Source organism: Macaca nemestrina, chromosome 17, assembly GCF_043159975.1.
Source record: "Macaca nemestrina isolate mMacNem1 chromosome 17, mMacNem.hap1, whole genome shotgun sequence".
Classification (NCBI taxonomy): domain Eukaryota; kingdom Metazoa; phylum Chordata; class Mammalia; order Primates; family Cercopithecidae; genus Macaca; species Macaca nemestrina.
In genome coordinates, this window is record NC_092141.1 from 34,974,487 (window position 1) to 34,991,591 (window position 17,105).

General features: G+C 55.5%; 2 protein-coding genes across 6 annotated transcripts; one reads left to right on the forward strand and one right to left on the reverse strand.

The window, feature by feature from the left end:
* Positions 1 to 10: 10 nt before the first annotated feature.
* On the reverse strand, positions 11 to 3,023 carry LOC105476377 (TLC domain containing 1). 2 transcript variants are annotated; one of them, XM_011732253.3, is made up of 4 exons: positions 2,463 to 3,023; positions 1,208 to 1,290; positions 1,028 to 1,110; positions 11 to 611 (listed from the first exon to the last, which is right to left on the reverse strand). In XM_011732253.3, exons 1-4 carry the CDS (start codon positions 2,513 to 2,515, stop codon positions 228 to 230), a joined length of 603 nt encoding a protein of 200 aa, XP_011730555.1. In that variant the 5' UTR covers positions 2,516 to 3,023; the 3' UTR covers positions 11 to 227. The 2 variants fall into 2 exon arrangements, with proteins under 2 accessions (XP_011730555.1, XP_011730546.1); XM_011732244.2 differs by lacking the exon at positions 2,463 to 3,023 and adding an exon at positions 1,628 to 1,979.
* A 604-nt stretch (positions 3,024 to 3,627) lies between these two features.
* LOC105476385 (NIMA related kinase 8) lies at positions 3,628 to 17,010 on the forward strand. Of its 4 annotated transcripts, none has more exons than XM_071082575.1 (15): positions 3,628 to 3,858; positions 8,621 to 8,826; positions 9,687 to 9,919; positions 10,153 to 10,284; positions 10,756 to 10,964; positions 11,125 to 11,186; positions 11,269 to 11,450; positions 11,545 to 11,695; positions 12,119 to 12,195; positions 12,537 to 12,654; positions 13,899 to 14,049; positions 14,258 to 14,421; positions 14,514 to 14,672; positions 14,849 to 15,007; positions 15,398 to 17,010. In XM_071082575.1, exons 1-15 carry the CDS (start codon positions 3,779 to 3,781, stop codon positions 15,421 to 15,423), a joined length of 2,109 nt encoding a protein of 702 aa, XP_070938676.1. In that variant the 5' UTR covers positions 3,628 to 3,778; the 3' UTR covers positions 15,424 to 17,010. The 4 variants fall into 4 exon arrangements, with proteins under 4 accessions (XP_070938676.1, XP_011730587.1, XP_011730569.1 ...); XM_011732285.2 differs by having other exon boundaries at positions 3,630 to 3,858; positions 15,395 to 17,010; XM_011732267.3 differs by lacking the exon at positions 3,628 to 3,858 and adding an exon at positions 4,356 to 4,462 and having other exon boundaries at positions 15,395 to 17,010.
* Positions 17,011 to 17,105: the final 95 nt, after the last annotated feature.

Sequence of the window (17,105 nt, forward strand, 5' to 3'; positions counted from 1 at the left end):
TTCAGAGGAGTGCTTTCATTAGTGTTTTCAATAGTGTGGGCGCAGGCTCGGAAGGTGGAGAGGCTGGCCCCAGAGGACGCCCAGGCTTGGGGCTAAGTCCCAGTTTCCATGTGAAGCTGTTTCTGGCCTTGTCTGTTTTTGTTGTCCCAGGCTCTGTGCCTCTCACTCAGTCAAGAACTTGTCTTTGTGTTGCTTCCTGGGGACACGCTCGGGGCAGAAGTCAGCTCTCACTCAGTCAAGAACTTGTCTTTGTGTTGCTTCCTGGGGACACGCTCGGGGCAGAAGTCAGAGCGGAGGAGGCGGGAAAAGTAGATTATGATCATCACGTCCAGCATGAGCAGGATACCCAGCAGGAAGGTGCCCAGGGTCCTCTGCCTCACATAACGCAAGAAGAAACGGGTGAGGTAGACCTGAGGGGCCAGGCGGAAGACAAAGTACATGACCAGGTTCACATACTTGTTAACCCTATAGAGGAGATGATCCTGGGCATTATTGATTTTCATCATCATGCGAATCGTGAGGAAGATGTTGCTGACTTCCACCAGTAGTGTTAAGACACCACCACCGACAAAGCTGCTCCAAAAGATGCCAGAGAAGAAGGCACCCATGGCCTAGCGGGAAGAAGGGAGAATAGGAGTTAGGGAACCAGATGCAGATGCTTTCCTGGACTTTGGTGGGGGGTATCAGATTGAGGGCTGGAAAATCCCAAATTTCCACCTGGAATAATAGTTTATAGTGGATAAGATGCTTTGTTTTGTTCGTTCAACATTACTAGGTTTTGATCCCTGCTCACAGCTTCTGGCTGTGGATGATGTTCAGTCTAAAGAGGCAGTGAGACCATGGGTTACTGGCCTTTGAACAAGCACACAGACTGCTAACCTCAGCATCCTAAAAATAAGTAGCAGCACACAGGTGGGGGGGTGGGCGGTAAGAAAACACAGCCTTCTCCCAGGTTCAGAAAGACGGAGCTGAGACTAGGTTGCTGACTGACACCAGGCCTATACCACATAATCAGCTTCTCTCTTACCATGATGTGATGGACGAGGTATTCCCAAGATGCTCGCGCCTGTCCGCTAGCCACGATGTCCACCGTATCGTGGATGAAATACCCTAGTGGAGGGATGGGGCAAGAGGTCACGAAGGACTGAACAAGCAGCTTCCTTCTCCCTGTCCCCAGTTGGCCTCCCGCTTCCTGGGCAAGACCTACCTGCAGAAAAGCAAACGAGCAAATAGCCAGAAAGTGACCATGCCGTCTCAATCTCCACCAACATGTCGGGAGTCTGCCATACACTGGAAAGGAGGGAAGAAAGCAGGCTCTGCATTTTGGCACCCTCAAGGACCCTCACCTTTCCGGTTACCCTTCCCAGCCCCGGGGGAGCCTGGGCTCGCCCTAGTGGCTGACTGGGAAGCTAAGAGTGGCTGGGCAAGACCCAAGAGCCTCCAGTTTCCCAGGGGCGATCCCCCTCCCCTGGGGCCACTGCGGCTTCTGGTTGGATAGGATACCAAACGGGATCAGGTGAGACTGCGTGGCCTCAGCCCGCCGATGAGCGATGGGGGTAGTAACACAGAGCCGACCCCAGCTCCCTGCTCAGGATCCCCCGGCCACCTCATCCCCACAGTCGCTTACCACAGCAGTGCCCAGATCCCCGACACAATGGAGTGAGCGAAGGAGACGAGCAGGTTGTGCCAGCGCCAGGTGCGCAGGGGGTCGGCGCGCACGTGCACAGGTAGGGGCAAGCGACTGAGCGCGCGCCGGAGCGCCCGGAAGGTCAGCGTGGCGCCCAGGAGCAGCGGCAGGGCGGGGTGCAGCAGTGGGGGCATGCTGGCCCTCCCTGCCGTCCGCCCTCGAGGCCGCCTCCTAGGGCTGTTCTGGGAACCTGGGTCCCTCTCGGACCAGTCCAGTCCGGCCGCCTCTCCCGCCGGGCGCCAGCCCCACACAGTTTCGGCGAAGCCCTCTAGGCCCCTTGACTCCTCCTCGCCCTCCCTGCTAGGCCTCTGCCCCCGCCCCCAGACGCCCGCGCCCCCGCCCCGCCCGCCTGCCCCCGCCCCTCAGGCGCTGCTGCCGCGCTAGCCGGGTGTCCCCGCGGCCTCTCGGTCACCGGCCGGCTCCCGCGGACTTTGGGTAACTAGGAGCTGTGCTGGGGGCGTCGTCGCCGAGGCACCCCTCGCTGGCGCCTCCCGACGGCCGACGGAGTCCCAGTTGCCGTGGCTCGCCCGGCCTCATTAACCCGCGTCCCCACTTTTCCCCGGGCCACCGGCTCCCCCGCCCTGGGCGGGTACCGCGAGAGCTCTCTCCACCCTCTACCTTCTGCGAAGAGCTGGACGGGACCCGACACGCCCACGCTCCTTAAGTCCTGGTCCTGGGGTGGATTCAGGAGCCCCGCCTCCGACAGTGGTCTCGGTGCAGACCCAGTGCCCCCACCGCACCACTCGCAGTCTTCTGACCGGGGACCCGGGTTTACCCGTCCCTCCCGCGCCCGCGAGGTGGGCGCTTGGGAACTGCTGAGTAACCCATCGCCACCTCTCCCCGCCCGCTCTTAAGCTCCCGGGGCCGGGCGGCTGTCACAGTCCTCCCTCAGACAGTCCCGGCCCTCGGCCTGGCTCCCCGGAGGCTGGGCAAGCAAGACCGCGGATTTGCCGGGACTGCTGGGGTGACCCGCGCTCTCCAGGCCGGTAGCTTGCAGCAGTTGCGGCTCCTGGCCACTAGGTGTCAGCCTGCCCTCACTGTGGCGCGGGCTCCCTCTCCCGCCTCCGAGCGAGGCGGCTACTTTCGGGGAAAGTTTAGGTAAACTGGGCGAAAGGAGGAGCCGCTGAGAGCTAGCGAGGGAAGTGAAGCGGGGGTGAGGGCGGGGAGGGAGAAGAGGGTGGTAATAGAAGAGGGGAGGGAAGAAGTGAGGGAGGGGAAAGGTGCTGCGGGAGGGAGGAAAAAGCCAAAAACCTGAGGCGCAAGGACCCACGGACCAAGCCGTTTGAGTGTTTTCCTCCCCTATGGCTCCAAGGTTACACATTAACCCCCGTGGGACTCCTAGGTTAATCAAGGCGCAGTCGGTTTCTAGGTGAGAGCACTGGTGTCCCGGGTGAGCGGCTTTCCCGCCCCTCCCCTTGGCTCACAGAGCTGCTCTGTCCGCCGGCCGACACCGGCCTGAGCCAGCGCCCATCAGCAGTCCTTCCACGTGGGCGGGTTTGGGTACCCTTGCGAAGGCCGGGGCAGGGTTTCTTTCTTTCTTTTTTTTTGAGATGGAGCCTCACTCTGTCGCCCAGGCTGGAGTGCAGTGGCACGATCTCGGCTCACTGCAACCTCCGCCTCCCAGATTCAAGCGATTCTCCTGCCTCACCCTCCCGAGTAGCTGGGATTACAGGCGAGCGCGACCATGTCCAACTTTTTGTATTTTTAGTAGAGATGAGGTTTTACCATGTTGGCCAGGGTGGTCTCAAACGCTTGACCTCAGGTGATCTGCCCGCCTTGGCCTCCCAAAGTGCTGGAATTACAGGCGTGAGCCACCTCGCCTGGCCGAATACTGAGTTTTTATAGAGCTCCAGCAGAGCAGGAGCCCGGGAGAACCTGGAATTAACCTCACTTCCGGTAAAGAGCCTAGCTAGTCACACTAACCAGCCCTCTGCCTCTAGGCTTTGTCTTGAGCTCATTTCGGCGAAACCGCGGTCTTTCCTTTTCCCCTTGATGCTTTCAGGTAGTGATTCACTTCCGCCCCCATCTTCCCCCATGGGGTTCACCCTAGATGAGCACTGAGGGCAGATTACCCTCCTGTAGTGCGTGTCTATGAAAAGCGAGTTGAGAGTCCTGACCAGCGCGGTGCTCACTAGTCGGGACGGCCTGAGACCGTGTCATGTCCTCCCCAGGTGAATCAACTTGCACAACTTGGGATTTCCCTCGTCCCTCCCTAGGCAAACACGAAACTAACTCTGCTGCCTTCTCCCAGGAGCGCTGGCCTCGGTCGTTTTGGTTGTGTTTATCGTTTGTGTGCCAAAGAGAACCCGATTTCTCCTGAAATAGCGTCACTCGTGGGCAAGAAGGGGGTCGATCCTCTTCCCACCCCCGCCCGGCCTGTGGGGTGCAACTCTCAGGAACGCGACATCCTTTTAGTCTAGCAAGCTTTACAAGGGCTGGGTATATGCTTGGGAGGGGCGGGTACCGTGCCCGCCATTGCGGGGCGCGCCCTATTTTCTTGCCCTATCCCTTGGACACTGCGTGGGGCAGGGTCGTGAGGGGAAAGGTGACGGCGTGTCGCAGCGGCAGGTGTGTGGTGCAGGCCCACAAATACGGACGCGTGGCGAAACCCACACCTAGCGCGCTGGCTCCGCCCCGCAAGCCGCTCGCCGTGAAGGGGCGGGGCCCAGAGTGGCTGGGTCCGCGCACGCGCCGCGGGGGAGACGGAAGTGAAACGCTAAGAAATGAGATGGAGAAGTACGAGCGGATCCGAGTGGTGGGGAGAGGTGCCTTCGGGTGAGCCAGGGCTCTGGGGGAGGAAACTGCTAAAGGATAGGGAAAATAAGCCCCAATTCTGCCCGCGAACTCGCCGCCCGCCTAGACCCGCCCCAAGGCGTGTACGCTACTCTGGGAAGCTCCGCCCAAGCTTCCGGTCCCTATCCCGCGGGGAGACTCCGCCTCTACGTGGGCCACGCCCCTGACAAGCCCATTGGCCCGCCCACTGAGTTCTGTTAGCTTCTTTATTCATTGGTTTTACAAATACTGAGTGCCAGCTATGTATGTCAGGCTTTGGGCCCTGGGTATGCAGTTAGAACCGAAACAGGCGTGGTCTTTTCCCTCTTGGAACTTACTGACTATGGGAAAGTTATACAATAAACAAAACATTATGAATTAAGAAGTTATAGCAGTTATGAAGGGTTATTAGCAGGTTGTGAGGCTAGAGTACATTACCAGGGAGAATACTTATATGAGATGGTCAAGGAACTCTGAGAAGGGAGATTGATTGATTGATTGATTGATTGATTTTTGAGACAGAGTCTCCCTCTGTCACCCAGGCTGGAATTCAGTGTCGCGATCTCGGCACACTGCAACCACCACCTCCCGGGTTCAAGCAATCGTTGTGCCTCAGCCTCCAGAGTAGCTAGGATTACAGGCGTGCGCCACCACGCCCGGCTAAATTTTTTTGATTTTTTTTTTTTTTTTTTTTTTTTTTGAGACAGAGTCTCCCTCCCTCTGTCGCCAGACTGGAGTGCAGTGACGTGATCTCGGCTCACTGCAACCTCTGCCCCCCGGTTCAAGCGATTCTCCTGCCTCAGCCTCCCGAGTAGCTGGGACTACAGGCACGCACCACCATGCCCAGCTAATTTTTTTTGTATTTTTAGTAGAGACGGGGTTTCGCCATGTTGGCCAGGCTGGTCTCAAATTCCTGACCTCAGGTGATCCGTCCGCCCCAGCCTCCCAAAGTGCTGGGATTACAGGCGTGAGTCACCGCGCCAGGCCAGAAGTGAGATTTAAGGCCAAGACTTGAGGAATGAGAACCAGTAGTCTGAAGGTGAAGTGAGAGCTTTTCAGGCAAAGGAAATAGCATATGTGAAATTTCTCACATGGGAAAACAGAGCATTGAAGAAACTGAGAAAAAGACTAGCATAGTTGGAATGCAGTGGGCAAGAGAGAGAATGGTATGAAATGTAATTGTCGAGGGCGGGGACTAGATTATGGCCTGATAACCTGAGGTAAAAGGGTTCATTTGCCACAAAGGGTTTTGTTTTGTTTTTGTTTTTGAGACGGAGACTTGCACTGTCGCTCAGGCTAGAGTTCAGTGGCACGATCTCAGTTCACTGCAACCTCCGCCGCCCAGGTTCAAGCAATTCTTCTGCCTCAGCCTCCTGAGTAGCTGGGACTACAGTCACACGCCACAATGCCTGGCTAATTTTTTATTTATTGTTATTTTATTTTATTTTTATTTATTTATTTATTTTTTGAGACAGAGTCTCCCTCTGTTGCCCAGGCTGGAGTGCAATGGCACCATCTCGGCTCACTGCAACCCCTGCCTCCTGGGTTCACGCCATTCTTCTGCCCAGCCTCCCGAGCAGCTGTGACTACAGGCGCCTGCCACCATGCCTGGCTAATTTTTTTGTAGCTTTTAGTAGAGACGGAGTTTCACTATGTTAGCCAGGATGGTCTCGATCTCCTGACCTAGTGATCTGCCCGCCTCAGCCTCCCAAAGTGCTGGGATTACAGGCGTGAGCCACCGTGCCCGGCCCCAGTTTTCAGGGGTTTTTTTGTTTTTTTTTTTGTTTTTGAGACGGAGTCTTGCTCTGTCACCTAGGCTGGAGGGCAATGGCGCAATCTAGGCTCACTGCAAGCTCTGCCTCCCAGGTTCTCGCCATTCTACTGCCTCAGTCTCCCAAGTAGCTGGGACTACAGGCGCCTGCCACCACGCCTGGCTAATTTTTTGTATTTTTAGTAGAGAGGGGGTTTCACCATGTTAGCCAGGATGGTAAGATTTTTAAATTACATTCTGGGACTGGGCATGGTGGCTCATGCCTATAATCCCAGCATTTTGGGAGGCCGAGGCGGGAGGATGTCTTGAGGCCACAAGTTCAAGACCAACCTGGCCAACATAGGGAGACTCCATATCTATTAAAAAAAGAAAAAGAAATAAATAAAAAATAAATGTCATTCTGGTTGCCATGTAGAATTTAGATTTGAGGGTGACAGGAATGAAAGGGACCATTTTGGAGAGTTGTACAGTATTTTAGGGAAGAAATTATGATGAGGCCGGGCACGGTGGCTCAAGCCTGTAATCCCAGCACTTTGGGAGGCCGAGATGGGCAGATCACGAGGTCAGGAGATCGAGACTATCCTGGCTAACACGGTGAAACCCTGTCTCTACTACAAAAAAAAAAAAATACAAAAAACTAGCTGGGCGAGGTGGCGGGCACCTGTAGTCCCAGCTACTTGGGAGGCTGAGGCAGGAGAATGGCATGAACCCGGGATGCGGAGCTTGCAGTGAGCTGAGATCCGGTCACTGCACTCCAGCCTGGGCGACAGAGCGAGACTCCGTCTCAAAAAAAAAAAAAAAGAAATTATGATGACTATAGGGCAAGGGCTATAGAGAGGGTACAGAGAATTTGATGGATTTACAGTATTTTGGAGGTAGAAATGGGATTTTCTGATGTGCTTGTGTGAGATGGAGGAAAGATTCTAGGGTGATTTTCTTTTTTCTTTTCTTTTCTTTTCTTTTTTTTTTTTTTTTTTTTTTTTTTTGAGACAGAGTCTTGCTCTGTCCCCCAGGCTGGAGTGCAGTGGTGCAATCTCTGCTTACAGCAAGCTCTGCCTCCCAGGTTCAGGCCATTCTGCTGCCTCAGCCTCCTGAGTAGTTGGGATTACAGGCGCCTACCATCACACCCAGATAATTTTTGTATTTTGGGTAGAGATGGGTTTCACCATGTTGGCCAGGTTGGTCTCAAACTCCTGACCGCAAGTGATCTGCCTCGGCCTCCCAAAGTGCTGGGATTACAGGCGTGAGCTACCACACCCGGCCTAGGGTGATTTTCAAGTGTCTGTTTTTTTGTTGTTTTGTTTTGAGACCGTCTCACTTGGTCACCCAGTCTGGAGTGCAGTGGCGCGATCATGGCTAACTGTATCTTCAACGTCCCAGGCTCAGGTGATCCTCCCACCTCATCCTGCAGAGCAGCTGGGACCACAGAGGCTTGCCACCATGCTCAGCTAATTTTTTTTTTTTTTTTTTTTTTTGAGAGACTGGATACACCATGTTGCCCAGGCTGGTCTTGAATGCCCGGACTCAAGTGCTCCACCTGCCTTAGCCTCCCAAAGTGCTGAGATTACAGGCCTTAGCCACGTGGCTCTGCCTCAGGTTTCTGATTTTAGCAGTTTCTGATTTTAATAACTGGAGGATGGTGGTATCATTTACCGAGATGGAGGAGACTGAGCAAGGAAAGGTTTGGAGGCAGGAATCAATAATTTTATTTTGAATTTGTTAAAATTTAGGATGACTATGAGCCATTCAAGTGAATATCTGAGTCCGGGGTTCAGCAGAGAAGTCTGATCTTGAGGTAAAAATTTGAGACTTGGATCAGCTTATAGTCCACTCATTCAGCAAATACTTATTGACCACCTATTGTCTGCTAAATATTGGGCTATGCACTGGGGTCATTGTGGTGAACAAGAGTGTTGTAGTTCCTGCTTTTATGGAGACTGACCACAGAATTAAAATAAAATAATATGAATGGCTTCTATTCATTGAGCATTTTCTTTGTGCTGGCCACTGCGCTCAGTGCCTTACATGCACTTTCTCATCCTCTCAACAACCCTGGGAGGCCCATTTTGTTTTCCAGACAATGATGTCACATAGTGTATTAAACCAGATAACTAGTAAGAGAAGGTGCCCAGATTTGAACCCAGGCAGTCTGTGGGAACTTAGAGATCAAGACTAACTTTACCTCACAGTGCCTGTGGTAAAACTGAAATCCCACACAGCTTGTCATCAGTTCTCCCTGTTCCCAAGCTCAGTGTTCTGTGCACTTGGTTAGATGACCTCTTAGTCTAGAACCCTCTTCTAAGAGACATCAGTCACCAGGCTGTACTGCCCTGCCTGATATGTGGCTGGAGGCTCAGCTGGTAACCTGTCCCTGTCCTCCATATCCCTAGGATTGTGCACCTATGCCTGCGAAAGGCTGACCAGAAGCTGGTGATCATCAAGCAGATTCCAGTGGAACAGATGACCAAGGAAGAGCGGCAGGCAGCCCAGAATGAGTGCCAGGTCCTCAAGCTGCTCAACCACCCCAATGTCATTGAGTACTACGAGAACTTCTTGGAAGACAAAGCCCTCATGATTGCCATGGAATATGCACCAGGTGGGCCAGCCTCCTTATAGTGACCTGGCTGGAGGGGCCTCTTATCTCTGGGACAGGCAGACATAGATCACCTGGCTTCCCTCCTTGGAATGAGCATGGCCAAGGGTTAGAGTTCCGGTCCCAGTTATCTGACCCTGGCTAGCCCCTTCTCCTCTCTGTTCCCAGTGCCCTGTTCCATACCTAAAAGGAGGCCCGTTGGCTCACGCCTATAATCCCAACACTTTGGGAGGCCAAGGCAGGTGGATCATGAGGTCAGGAGATCGAGACCATCCTGGCTAACACGGGGAAACCCCATCTCTACTAAAAATACAAAAAAAAAAAAAAAAAAATTAGCCTGGCTTGGTGGCGGGCGCCTGTAGTCCCAGCTACTTGGGAGGCTGAGGCAGGAGAATGGCTTGAACCTGGGAGGCGGAGCTTGCAGCAGTGAGCCGAGATCGCACCGCTGCACTCCAGCCTGGGTAACAGAGCGAGACTCCGTCTCAAAAAAAAAAAAAGGAGAACGGTTGTCGTGGTGTGAGAAAGCCTGGATCTTGGCCGGGCGCGGTGGCTCAAGCCTGTAATCCCAGCACTTTGGGAGGCCGACGCGGGCGGATCACAAGGTCAGGAGATCGAGACCACAGTGAAACCCCGTCTCTACTAAAAATACAAAAAATTAGCCGGGCGCGGTGGCGGGCGCCTGTAGTCCCAGCTACTCAGGAGGCTGAGGCAGGAGAATGGCGGGAACCCGGGAGGCGGAGCTTGCAGTGAGCCGAGATCGCGCCACTGCACTCCAGCCTGGGCAACAGCGTGAGACTCCGTCTCAAAAAAAAAAAAAAAAAAAAAAAGAAAGCCTGGATCTTGATTAGTCCTTTGGGCCACAGGCGGCACTCTGGCTGAGTTCATCCAAAAGCGCTGCAATTCCCTGCTGGAGGAGGAGACCATCCTGCACTTCTTCGTGCAGATCCTGCTTGCACTGCATCATGTGCACACCCACTTCATCCTGCACCGAGACCTCAAGACCCAGAACATCCTTCTTGACAAACACCGCATGGTCGTGAAGATCGGTGATTTTGGCATCTCCAAGATCCTTAGCAGCAAGAGCAAGGCCTACACGGTGCCTGGGCATGGAGGGGACCTCCAGGGTGCTAGAAGTCTTGAGGGCCAGGACCTAACCCTGCCTCCTCCTCTCCTGCTAAAACACCCTTGGCCCTTTGGCTCGTTTGGGTGGTCCTGCAGGAGGAAGCCCCTTGGCTTGCTTTGAGAAGAAGCTGTCCCCAAATGGCCTTATGTGCAGAGACCCTGGTCTTCCCTCCCTGCAGGGCTGTGATCCCAGCTTCTCTCCTGCAGGTGGTGGGTACCCCATGCTATATCTCCCCTGAGCTGTGTGAGGGCAAGCCCTACAACCAGAAGAGTGACATCTGGGCCCTGGGCTGTGTCCTCTATGAGCTGGCCAGCCTCAAGAGGGCTTTTGAGGCTGCGGTGAGTATACGCACCCTCCAGGGGACAACTGGGAAATGTACTGCCTGCCCCAGCAGGCCTCAGCTCCAGCCACCTCAGGTTTCTCCTCTAGCTGAGTCATGTCTCTCCCTTATCAGATTACCCTAGGGGAGGGCTATGGGTGTCCCTCAGACTATGGATTTCTGAGAGTACATCTTGCCTCCCATTAAACTGAGGGCTCCTGAGGGCAGGGCTGTGGCTTTCCCAGGAGACCCTTCCAAGAGCAAGACTTGAGTTTTCCCAGCATCCTGGGGTTTCTGAGGACATAGCTGCAGCTCCCCTATCAGACTAGGGATCACTGAAAGCCAGGTTGGACTCCCCTATCAGTCTGGGAGTCCCCTCATCAGACTGAAGTCTCTTGAGGGCAAAGCTGTTATTATCCCAGGAGACCAGGGGCTGGAGCTGGGGGGTGCTGCCCTCACTTCCCCAACTTCCCAACTGGTGCCTTCACAGAACTTGCCAGCACTGGTGCTGAAGATCATGAGTGGCACCTTTGCGCCCATCTCTGACCGGTACAGCCCTGAGCTGCGCCAGCTGGTCCTGAGTCTACTCAGCCTGGAGCCTGCCCAGCGGCCACCACTCAGCCACATCATGGCACAGCCCCTCTGCATCCGTGCCCTCCTCAACCTCCACACCGACGTGGGCAGTGTCCGCATGCGGAGGCCTGTGCAGGGAGAGCGAGCGGTCCTGGGTGGCAGGGTGTGGGCACCCAGTGGGAGCACAGGAGGTGTCGGGCAGAGGGAAACCTGGGGCAAGTCCTCCCTTCCTGTATGTAGGAATGTCAGGAGGGTCTGTGTCCTTAGGCCCCCATCTGTCCTACAGGGCAGAGAAGTCCGTGGCCCCCAGCAGCACAGGGAGTAGGACCACCAGTGTCCGCTGCAGAGGTAAGTGGGAAGAGGCCGCCAGTCCCCATGGACGCCACACCATTCCCATCAGTTTAAGAGTCCCCATGTGCTGTACCTGCAGGTATCTCCCGGGGACCTGTGAGGCCGGCCATCCCACCACCCCTGTCATCAGTATATGCCTGGGGTGGTGGGCTGGGCACTCCCCTGCGACTGCCAATGCTCAACACAGAGGTGATCCAGGTAGCAGCTGGGCGCACACAGAAAGCCGGCGTCACGCGCTCTGGGCGTCTCATCCTGTGGGAGGTGAGCAGGCCAGTGGGTGGCCTGGACGTGTGGAGGTATAGATCCACAGCAGGGTTAGGGTGCTCAGGCGCTGCCCATCCACCTGCCCCTGCAGGCCCCACCCCTAGGTGCAGGCGGAGGCACCCTCCTCCCTGGGGCAGTGGAGCAGCCACAGCCCCAGTTCATCTCGCGTTTCCTGGAGGGCCAGTCGGGCGTGACCATCAAGCACGTGGCCTGTGGGGACTTCTTCACTGCCTGCCTGACTGGTGAGCTGTCGGGCCTACCTTGTGGGACCTGCTCTAAGGCCCCACAGAGCACCTTCTCTCTTCTCTTGCAAACCACGCACTTAATGAATGCTTCTGTCTACTAGTTATGGAGTTATTGCTTCTGGCAAGTAACTATTGAGGAGATTTCCTTACACAACCTCCTTTACCCTACGGACGGGCCTGGCAAGGCAGTCATTATATTATCCTCATTTGACAAGTGGGGACGCTAAGGCTCAGAGAGGGTGTCACTTGTCCAAAGTCACATACGTTTGAAGAGACTCGTAACCTTTTCTCTTCCTATCCCGTCCTTTCAGCCCTGGTCCCCAACTTTATTTTGCTGCTGCAACCCACTAGAGGACCAGGCTATCTGGAAAGACTATTTAACTTCTCTCCCTTCTCCTTCCTCACTGCCCTTCTCTCCAGACCGAGGCATCATTATGACGTTTGGCAGCGGCAGCAATGGGTGCCTAGGCCATGGCAGCCTCACTGACATCAGCCAGGTGGGTGTCACATGTACTTTGGAGAGGGGGAAGTGGGGAGATGGCGGGGAGCCCACATCTGAGAGCTGACACCAGATTGGGGGCAGGGGAGTTCCCAGCAGCCACAGGTTCCTCTAGATTCCCAGATGCACCTGCCCTGGGCCACCTACATCGGGGGAAGTACAGAAAAACCAGGCTTCCCCAATGGTTGTCCACCTGGCAGTGTGTATAGCTGGAGTTAAAGACATAGCCACCTCCTGAGAATGTGTATCCTCCAGCTTTGTCCCTACAGGGGGTGTTGAGGCCAGATGGCTAGTCCCAGACCCTTTGCCCAGTTTCTCCTTGCTTCCTCTCCTCTCTAGCCCACCATTGTGGAGGCTTTGCTGGGCTATGAGATGGTGCAGGTGGCCTGTGGGGCTTCTCACGTGCTGGCCCTGTCCACTGAGCGAGAACTATTTGCTTGGGGCCGTGGAGACGGCGGTAAGCTCCAGCCTCTAGGCCCCATCTCACAGCATCCTCAGCCATGACTTGCTCCCCTTCATACCCACCTTCCACCCCACAGCACGTTCTCTCCTCCCTCTTTTCTCTCAAATTCTCTTCATTCATTCAACAAACCTTTATTTTATACCAACTGTGCACATGCTGTGCTGGGTGCTGAGATGAGATGGAGATGTGGCTTCCTTCAGGTGTTTGAGGTAATGAAGGAAATTTCATTCAACCACATATTTTTTTATTTTGAGACGGAGTCTCGCTCTGTTACCCAGACTAGAGTGCAGTAGCGTGATCTCAGCTCACTGCAACCTCCACCACCAGGTTTAAGCAAATCTTCTGCCTTAGCCTCACGAGTAGCTGGGATTACAGGCACCCACCACCACACCCAGCGAATTGTTGTATTTTTGTAGAGACAGGGTTTCACCATCTTGGCCAGGCTGGTCTCGAACTCCTGACCTCATGATCCACGTGCCTCAGCCTCCCAAAGTGCTGAGATTACAGGCGTGAGCCACCACACCTGGCTCATCCACCAGTTTTTATTGAGGTCCTCTTTGGGTCAGGCATCAGGCTGGGCGTTGAAACTAGAGATGACACTGATGGGTTCCTGTCTTCCTGGAGGACTCAGTCTAGTAGGAGAAAGATGACATTGCCAGCATGCCCGAGAACAGATAGCATCAGGGCTACACCCCAGTGCAGAGGTGTGGAACTCAGTGAACAATAATGTCAACTGGAGGAGAGAGATGGCATCTGAACAGGGCTTTATAAGAAGGAGGATTTTGAGTCGGCGTGGTGGTTCACACATGTAATCCCAGCACTTTGGGAGGCTGAGGCAGGTGGATCACGAGGTCAGGAGTTTGAGACCAGCCTGGCCAACATGGTGAAACCCTGTCTCTACTAAAAATTAAAAAATTAGCTGGGCGTGGTGGCTCATGCCTGTAATCCCAGCTACTCAGGAGGCTGAGGCAGGAGAATCGCTTGAACCCGGGAGGTGGAGGTTGCAGTGAGCCACGATCGTACCATTGCATTCCAGCCTTGGCGACAGAGTGAGACTCGGTCTCAAAAAATAAAAAATAAATAAAGGAGGATTTTAACCAGCAGAGGGGCCTAGGAAAGGCATTTGTGACTGAGAGAACAGAGAACTCATGCTGTTCCCTCCCCTCAGTGGGCCCTCCTCATCCTGGCGTCACCCCCACTAAAGCTCAAATTAACTCCTTCTGGGTTTCTTCTCGTAGGCAGACTGGGACTAGGCACCAGGGAGTCCCACAGCTGCCCCCAGCAGGTGCCCATGCCCCCAGGACAGGAAGCTCAGCGAGTTGTATGTGGCATTGACTCTTCCATGATCCTCACTGTGCCTGGCCAAGCCCTGGCCTGTGGGAGCAACAGGTGAATAGGTCATCAGGGTGACTAACCTGCCTCCGGCTCTCCTTGGCTGTGAGTGCTCTATCCATCATTGCCTACCTCTCACCAAAGACCAGAATTGAGGGGGTTGAGGGTGCTATTGGTTCAACCCAGGGTGGGATCTGTCTCCTGGTGCACCAGCTCCTGCCCAAACTGTCTGTCAGTTGGATTTGGCTTCTGGCTCTGCCCTCAGGTTCAACAAGTTGGGCCTGGACCACCTCTCCCTGGGGGAGGAGCCTGTCCCTCACCAGCAGATGGAGGAGGCCCTGAGCTTCACACTACTAGGCTCTGCACCCCTGGACCAGGAGCCCCTGCTGAGTGTAGACCTGGGCACTGCTCACTCAGCTGCTGTGACTGGTGAGCAGGACTTGGGCTCTGGAGGCCAGAGGGGGACTCATGGTCTCCTTGGTACCCTGTTGAAGCACCCCTTTCCTTCCTCTCCCCTATAGCCTCAGGTGATTGCTACACTTTTGGCAGCAATCAGCACGGGCAGTTGGGCACCAATGCTCGCCGAGGCAATCGGGCACCCTGTAAGGTCCAAGGCCTTGAGGGCATCAAGATGGCAATGGTAGCCTGTGGGGATGCCTTCACCGTAGCTATTGGGGCAGGTGAGGACTGAGCATGGCGGGGGCAGGCAGTGCCATGAGCAGTGCGGGCTGAGGGTTGCTGCTGAGGGCCACTGGACTCTGGAGCCTCCCAGGGGCCATCCTGGCAATGTGGGAGGGGAGATTCTGCTCAGGCTGTGCCCACTTCCCACTTCCCTCCTGGGGATTCTTCCTGGCAGAGGGTGAAGTGTACTCCTGGGGCAAAGGGGCCCGAGGTCGACTGGGAAGGAGGGATGAGGATGCCGGACTCCCTCGGCCAGTGCAGTTGGATGAGACACACCCTTACACGGTGACTTCCGTGTCCTGTTGCCATGGAAACACCCTCCTGGCTGTTCGCCGTGAGTTTTAACTTTTCCCACCTCACCACACAACCCAGCTGACCCCTGCCCACACTCCCACCCCCCGTGTTCACAGATGCCCGCATCACCAAAAGCATCTTTAGCCCTCAGATAAAAATAGCTGAAGCTGCGGTTAAAAAGCTCAGTTTCCTGCCCCGGGTGGCCAAGGCGGGTGCTTCTTGGGCCTCATGGAAGGGCTGCCTCCACTGCTCCCCAGGGGGCTCACATGCATTCTTTCTCCTACTGCTGAGTCCTGTTGATGCTGAACCTCTCTTTCTGGCCTAACAGGGTCCAGAATCCAGGGCCCAGTAGGAGTGGGAGGTGGGTGAGAATTTCTGGAGGCACTGCCCTCAGAAGCTGCCAGGGTTTCTCTTTTATACCCTCCAGCAGTCACAGATGAGCCGGTCCCCCCCTGAGGCACCTGGATACACCTCTGGACCACCCTGATACTGCTTCTCCTCTGAATGTTCTGAAAAGTGCAGGTGCCCAAGGCATGACTGTTGCAGCCGTCTCCTAGATTGGGTCATCATGGGGTATCCGGGCTGGCAAAACCCCTGCTCTGCTTTTGGCCTTGGATATGGAAACCTCAACCACTTTGTTCTCCCACCACCTCTTTGCCTTTCCTACCCCTTCCTCCCTTCAGTCAGTGTCCCCAGGATCCAGCCTGGCTACAGTTAGAAGGCAGACCTAGCCTTTGGAAGCAGAGCCTTACCAAAAAAAGGCTGAAGGCAGCTGTAGCTCCACACAGACCGTGCCCTTTCCCCCAGCCCAGTTAGAAAATAAGTCTGGGCCGGGGGTAGTGGCTCACACCTGCATACCCAGTGCTTTGGGAGGTCAAGCCAGGAGGATCCCTTGTGGCCAGGAGTTGTAGACCAGCCTGGGGACCATAGCGAGACCGCTGTCTCCACCAAAAAAAAAAGAAGAAGAAGAAGAAAATAAAGCTGGGTGCGGTGGCTCACCTGTAATTCCAGCACTTTGGGAGGCCAAGGCGGGCGGATCACTTGAGGTCAGTAGTTTGAGACCAGCCTGGCCAACATGGTGAACCCTGTCTCTACTAAAAATACAAAAATTAACCAGGCATGGTGGCGGGCGCCTGTAATCCCAGCTACTCTGGAGGCTAAGGCAGGAGAATCCCTTGAACCCTGGAGGCGAAGGTTGCAGTGAGCCGAGATCGCACCACTGCACTCCAGCCTGGATGACAGAGCAAGACTCCCTCTCAAAAAAAAAGAAAAAAAAAATGTCTTTGGTGCTCACTGGGACTGTCTCCATGCTTTGGAGCAGGGCAAGCCAGGGCCTGCCTGGACTGACCATTAGGCCTGCCTAGCTTCTGCATAGCCTGGGGCAGGGCGGTCCCCCGGAGTGCTGCCATCTCCCCCACACTTTCATCCTAAGGCAGGATTTGCTCGACGTCTGCTTGCCTCTTTTCCCCAGCACGAGGACAGGAGCCACTACGTGTCTGCTGCAGAAAAGATCCGCGCTGCAGATAGTCCGTCACCCCATGCCTTTCTCCAGAAACACTTGAGAGAAAGGGTAGCTAGTGGGACCAGACTGGTTTCTCAGAGCACAGGAAGTAAAGCCAATAAAAATATCAGCTGCCTGCTGGAGTGTGGTGTCTTCAGGGGTGGGTGTGGCGACCAGGCACCCCAGGACTGGGCTGGGCGCGACCTCGGTGGCAGGGCTGCGGCCAAGGGAGGAATGTGGGCACAGCCGGCGGCTGGGGTCGAAGTTCCTCTGGCCCAGAGCCCAGTCCAGCCTCCCCGCCCCAGCTGGGCTCCCCGGAGCTGGTTGCCAGGCTTCGGCTGCCTAGCACCTGGAAGCTGGGGCCCCGGTTCCTGGGCGGCTCACGGCCCCGGAGGCCGAGCTGTTGCCTCTAGAAAAGAAAACCTTTGTAGCGCGGCCCGTCCCCTTTTCCAACCCGCACTCCCCCAGGGCCCGAGAAGCGGATACACGCTCGCTCTCCCCCAGGGGAAAGAAAAGCCCATGCTCCGGTGGGTGGGCGAGACTGGCGGTGACCAGACCCAAAGGCCTGCACTCGGGGGTGGGCGGGGCCGCTGGGCGCGCATTAGGACCGCGCGGCCGCGGCCCCGCCCCCTCTTCC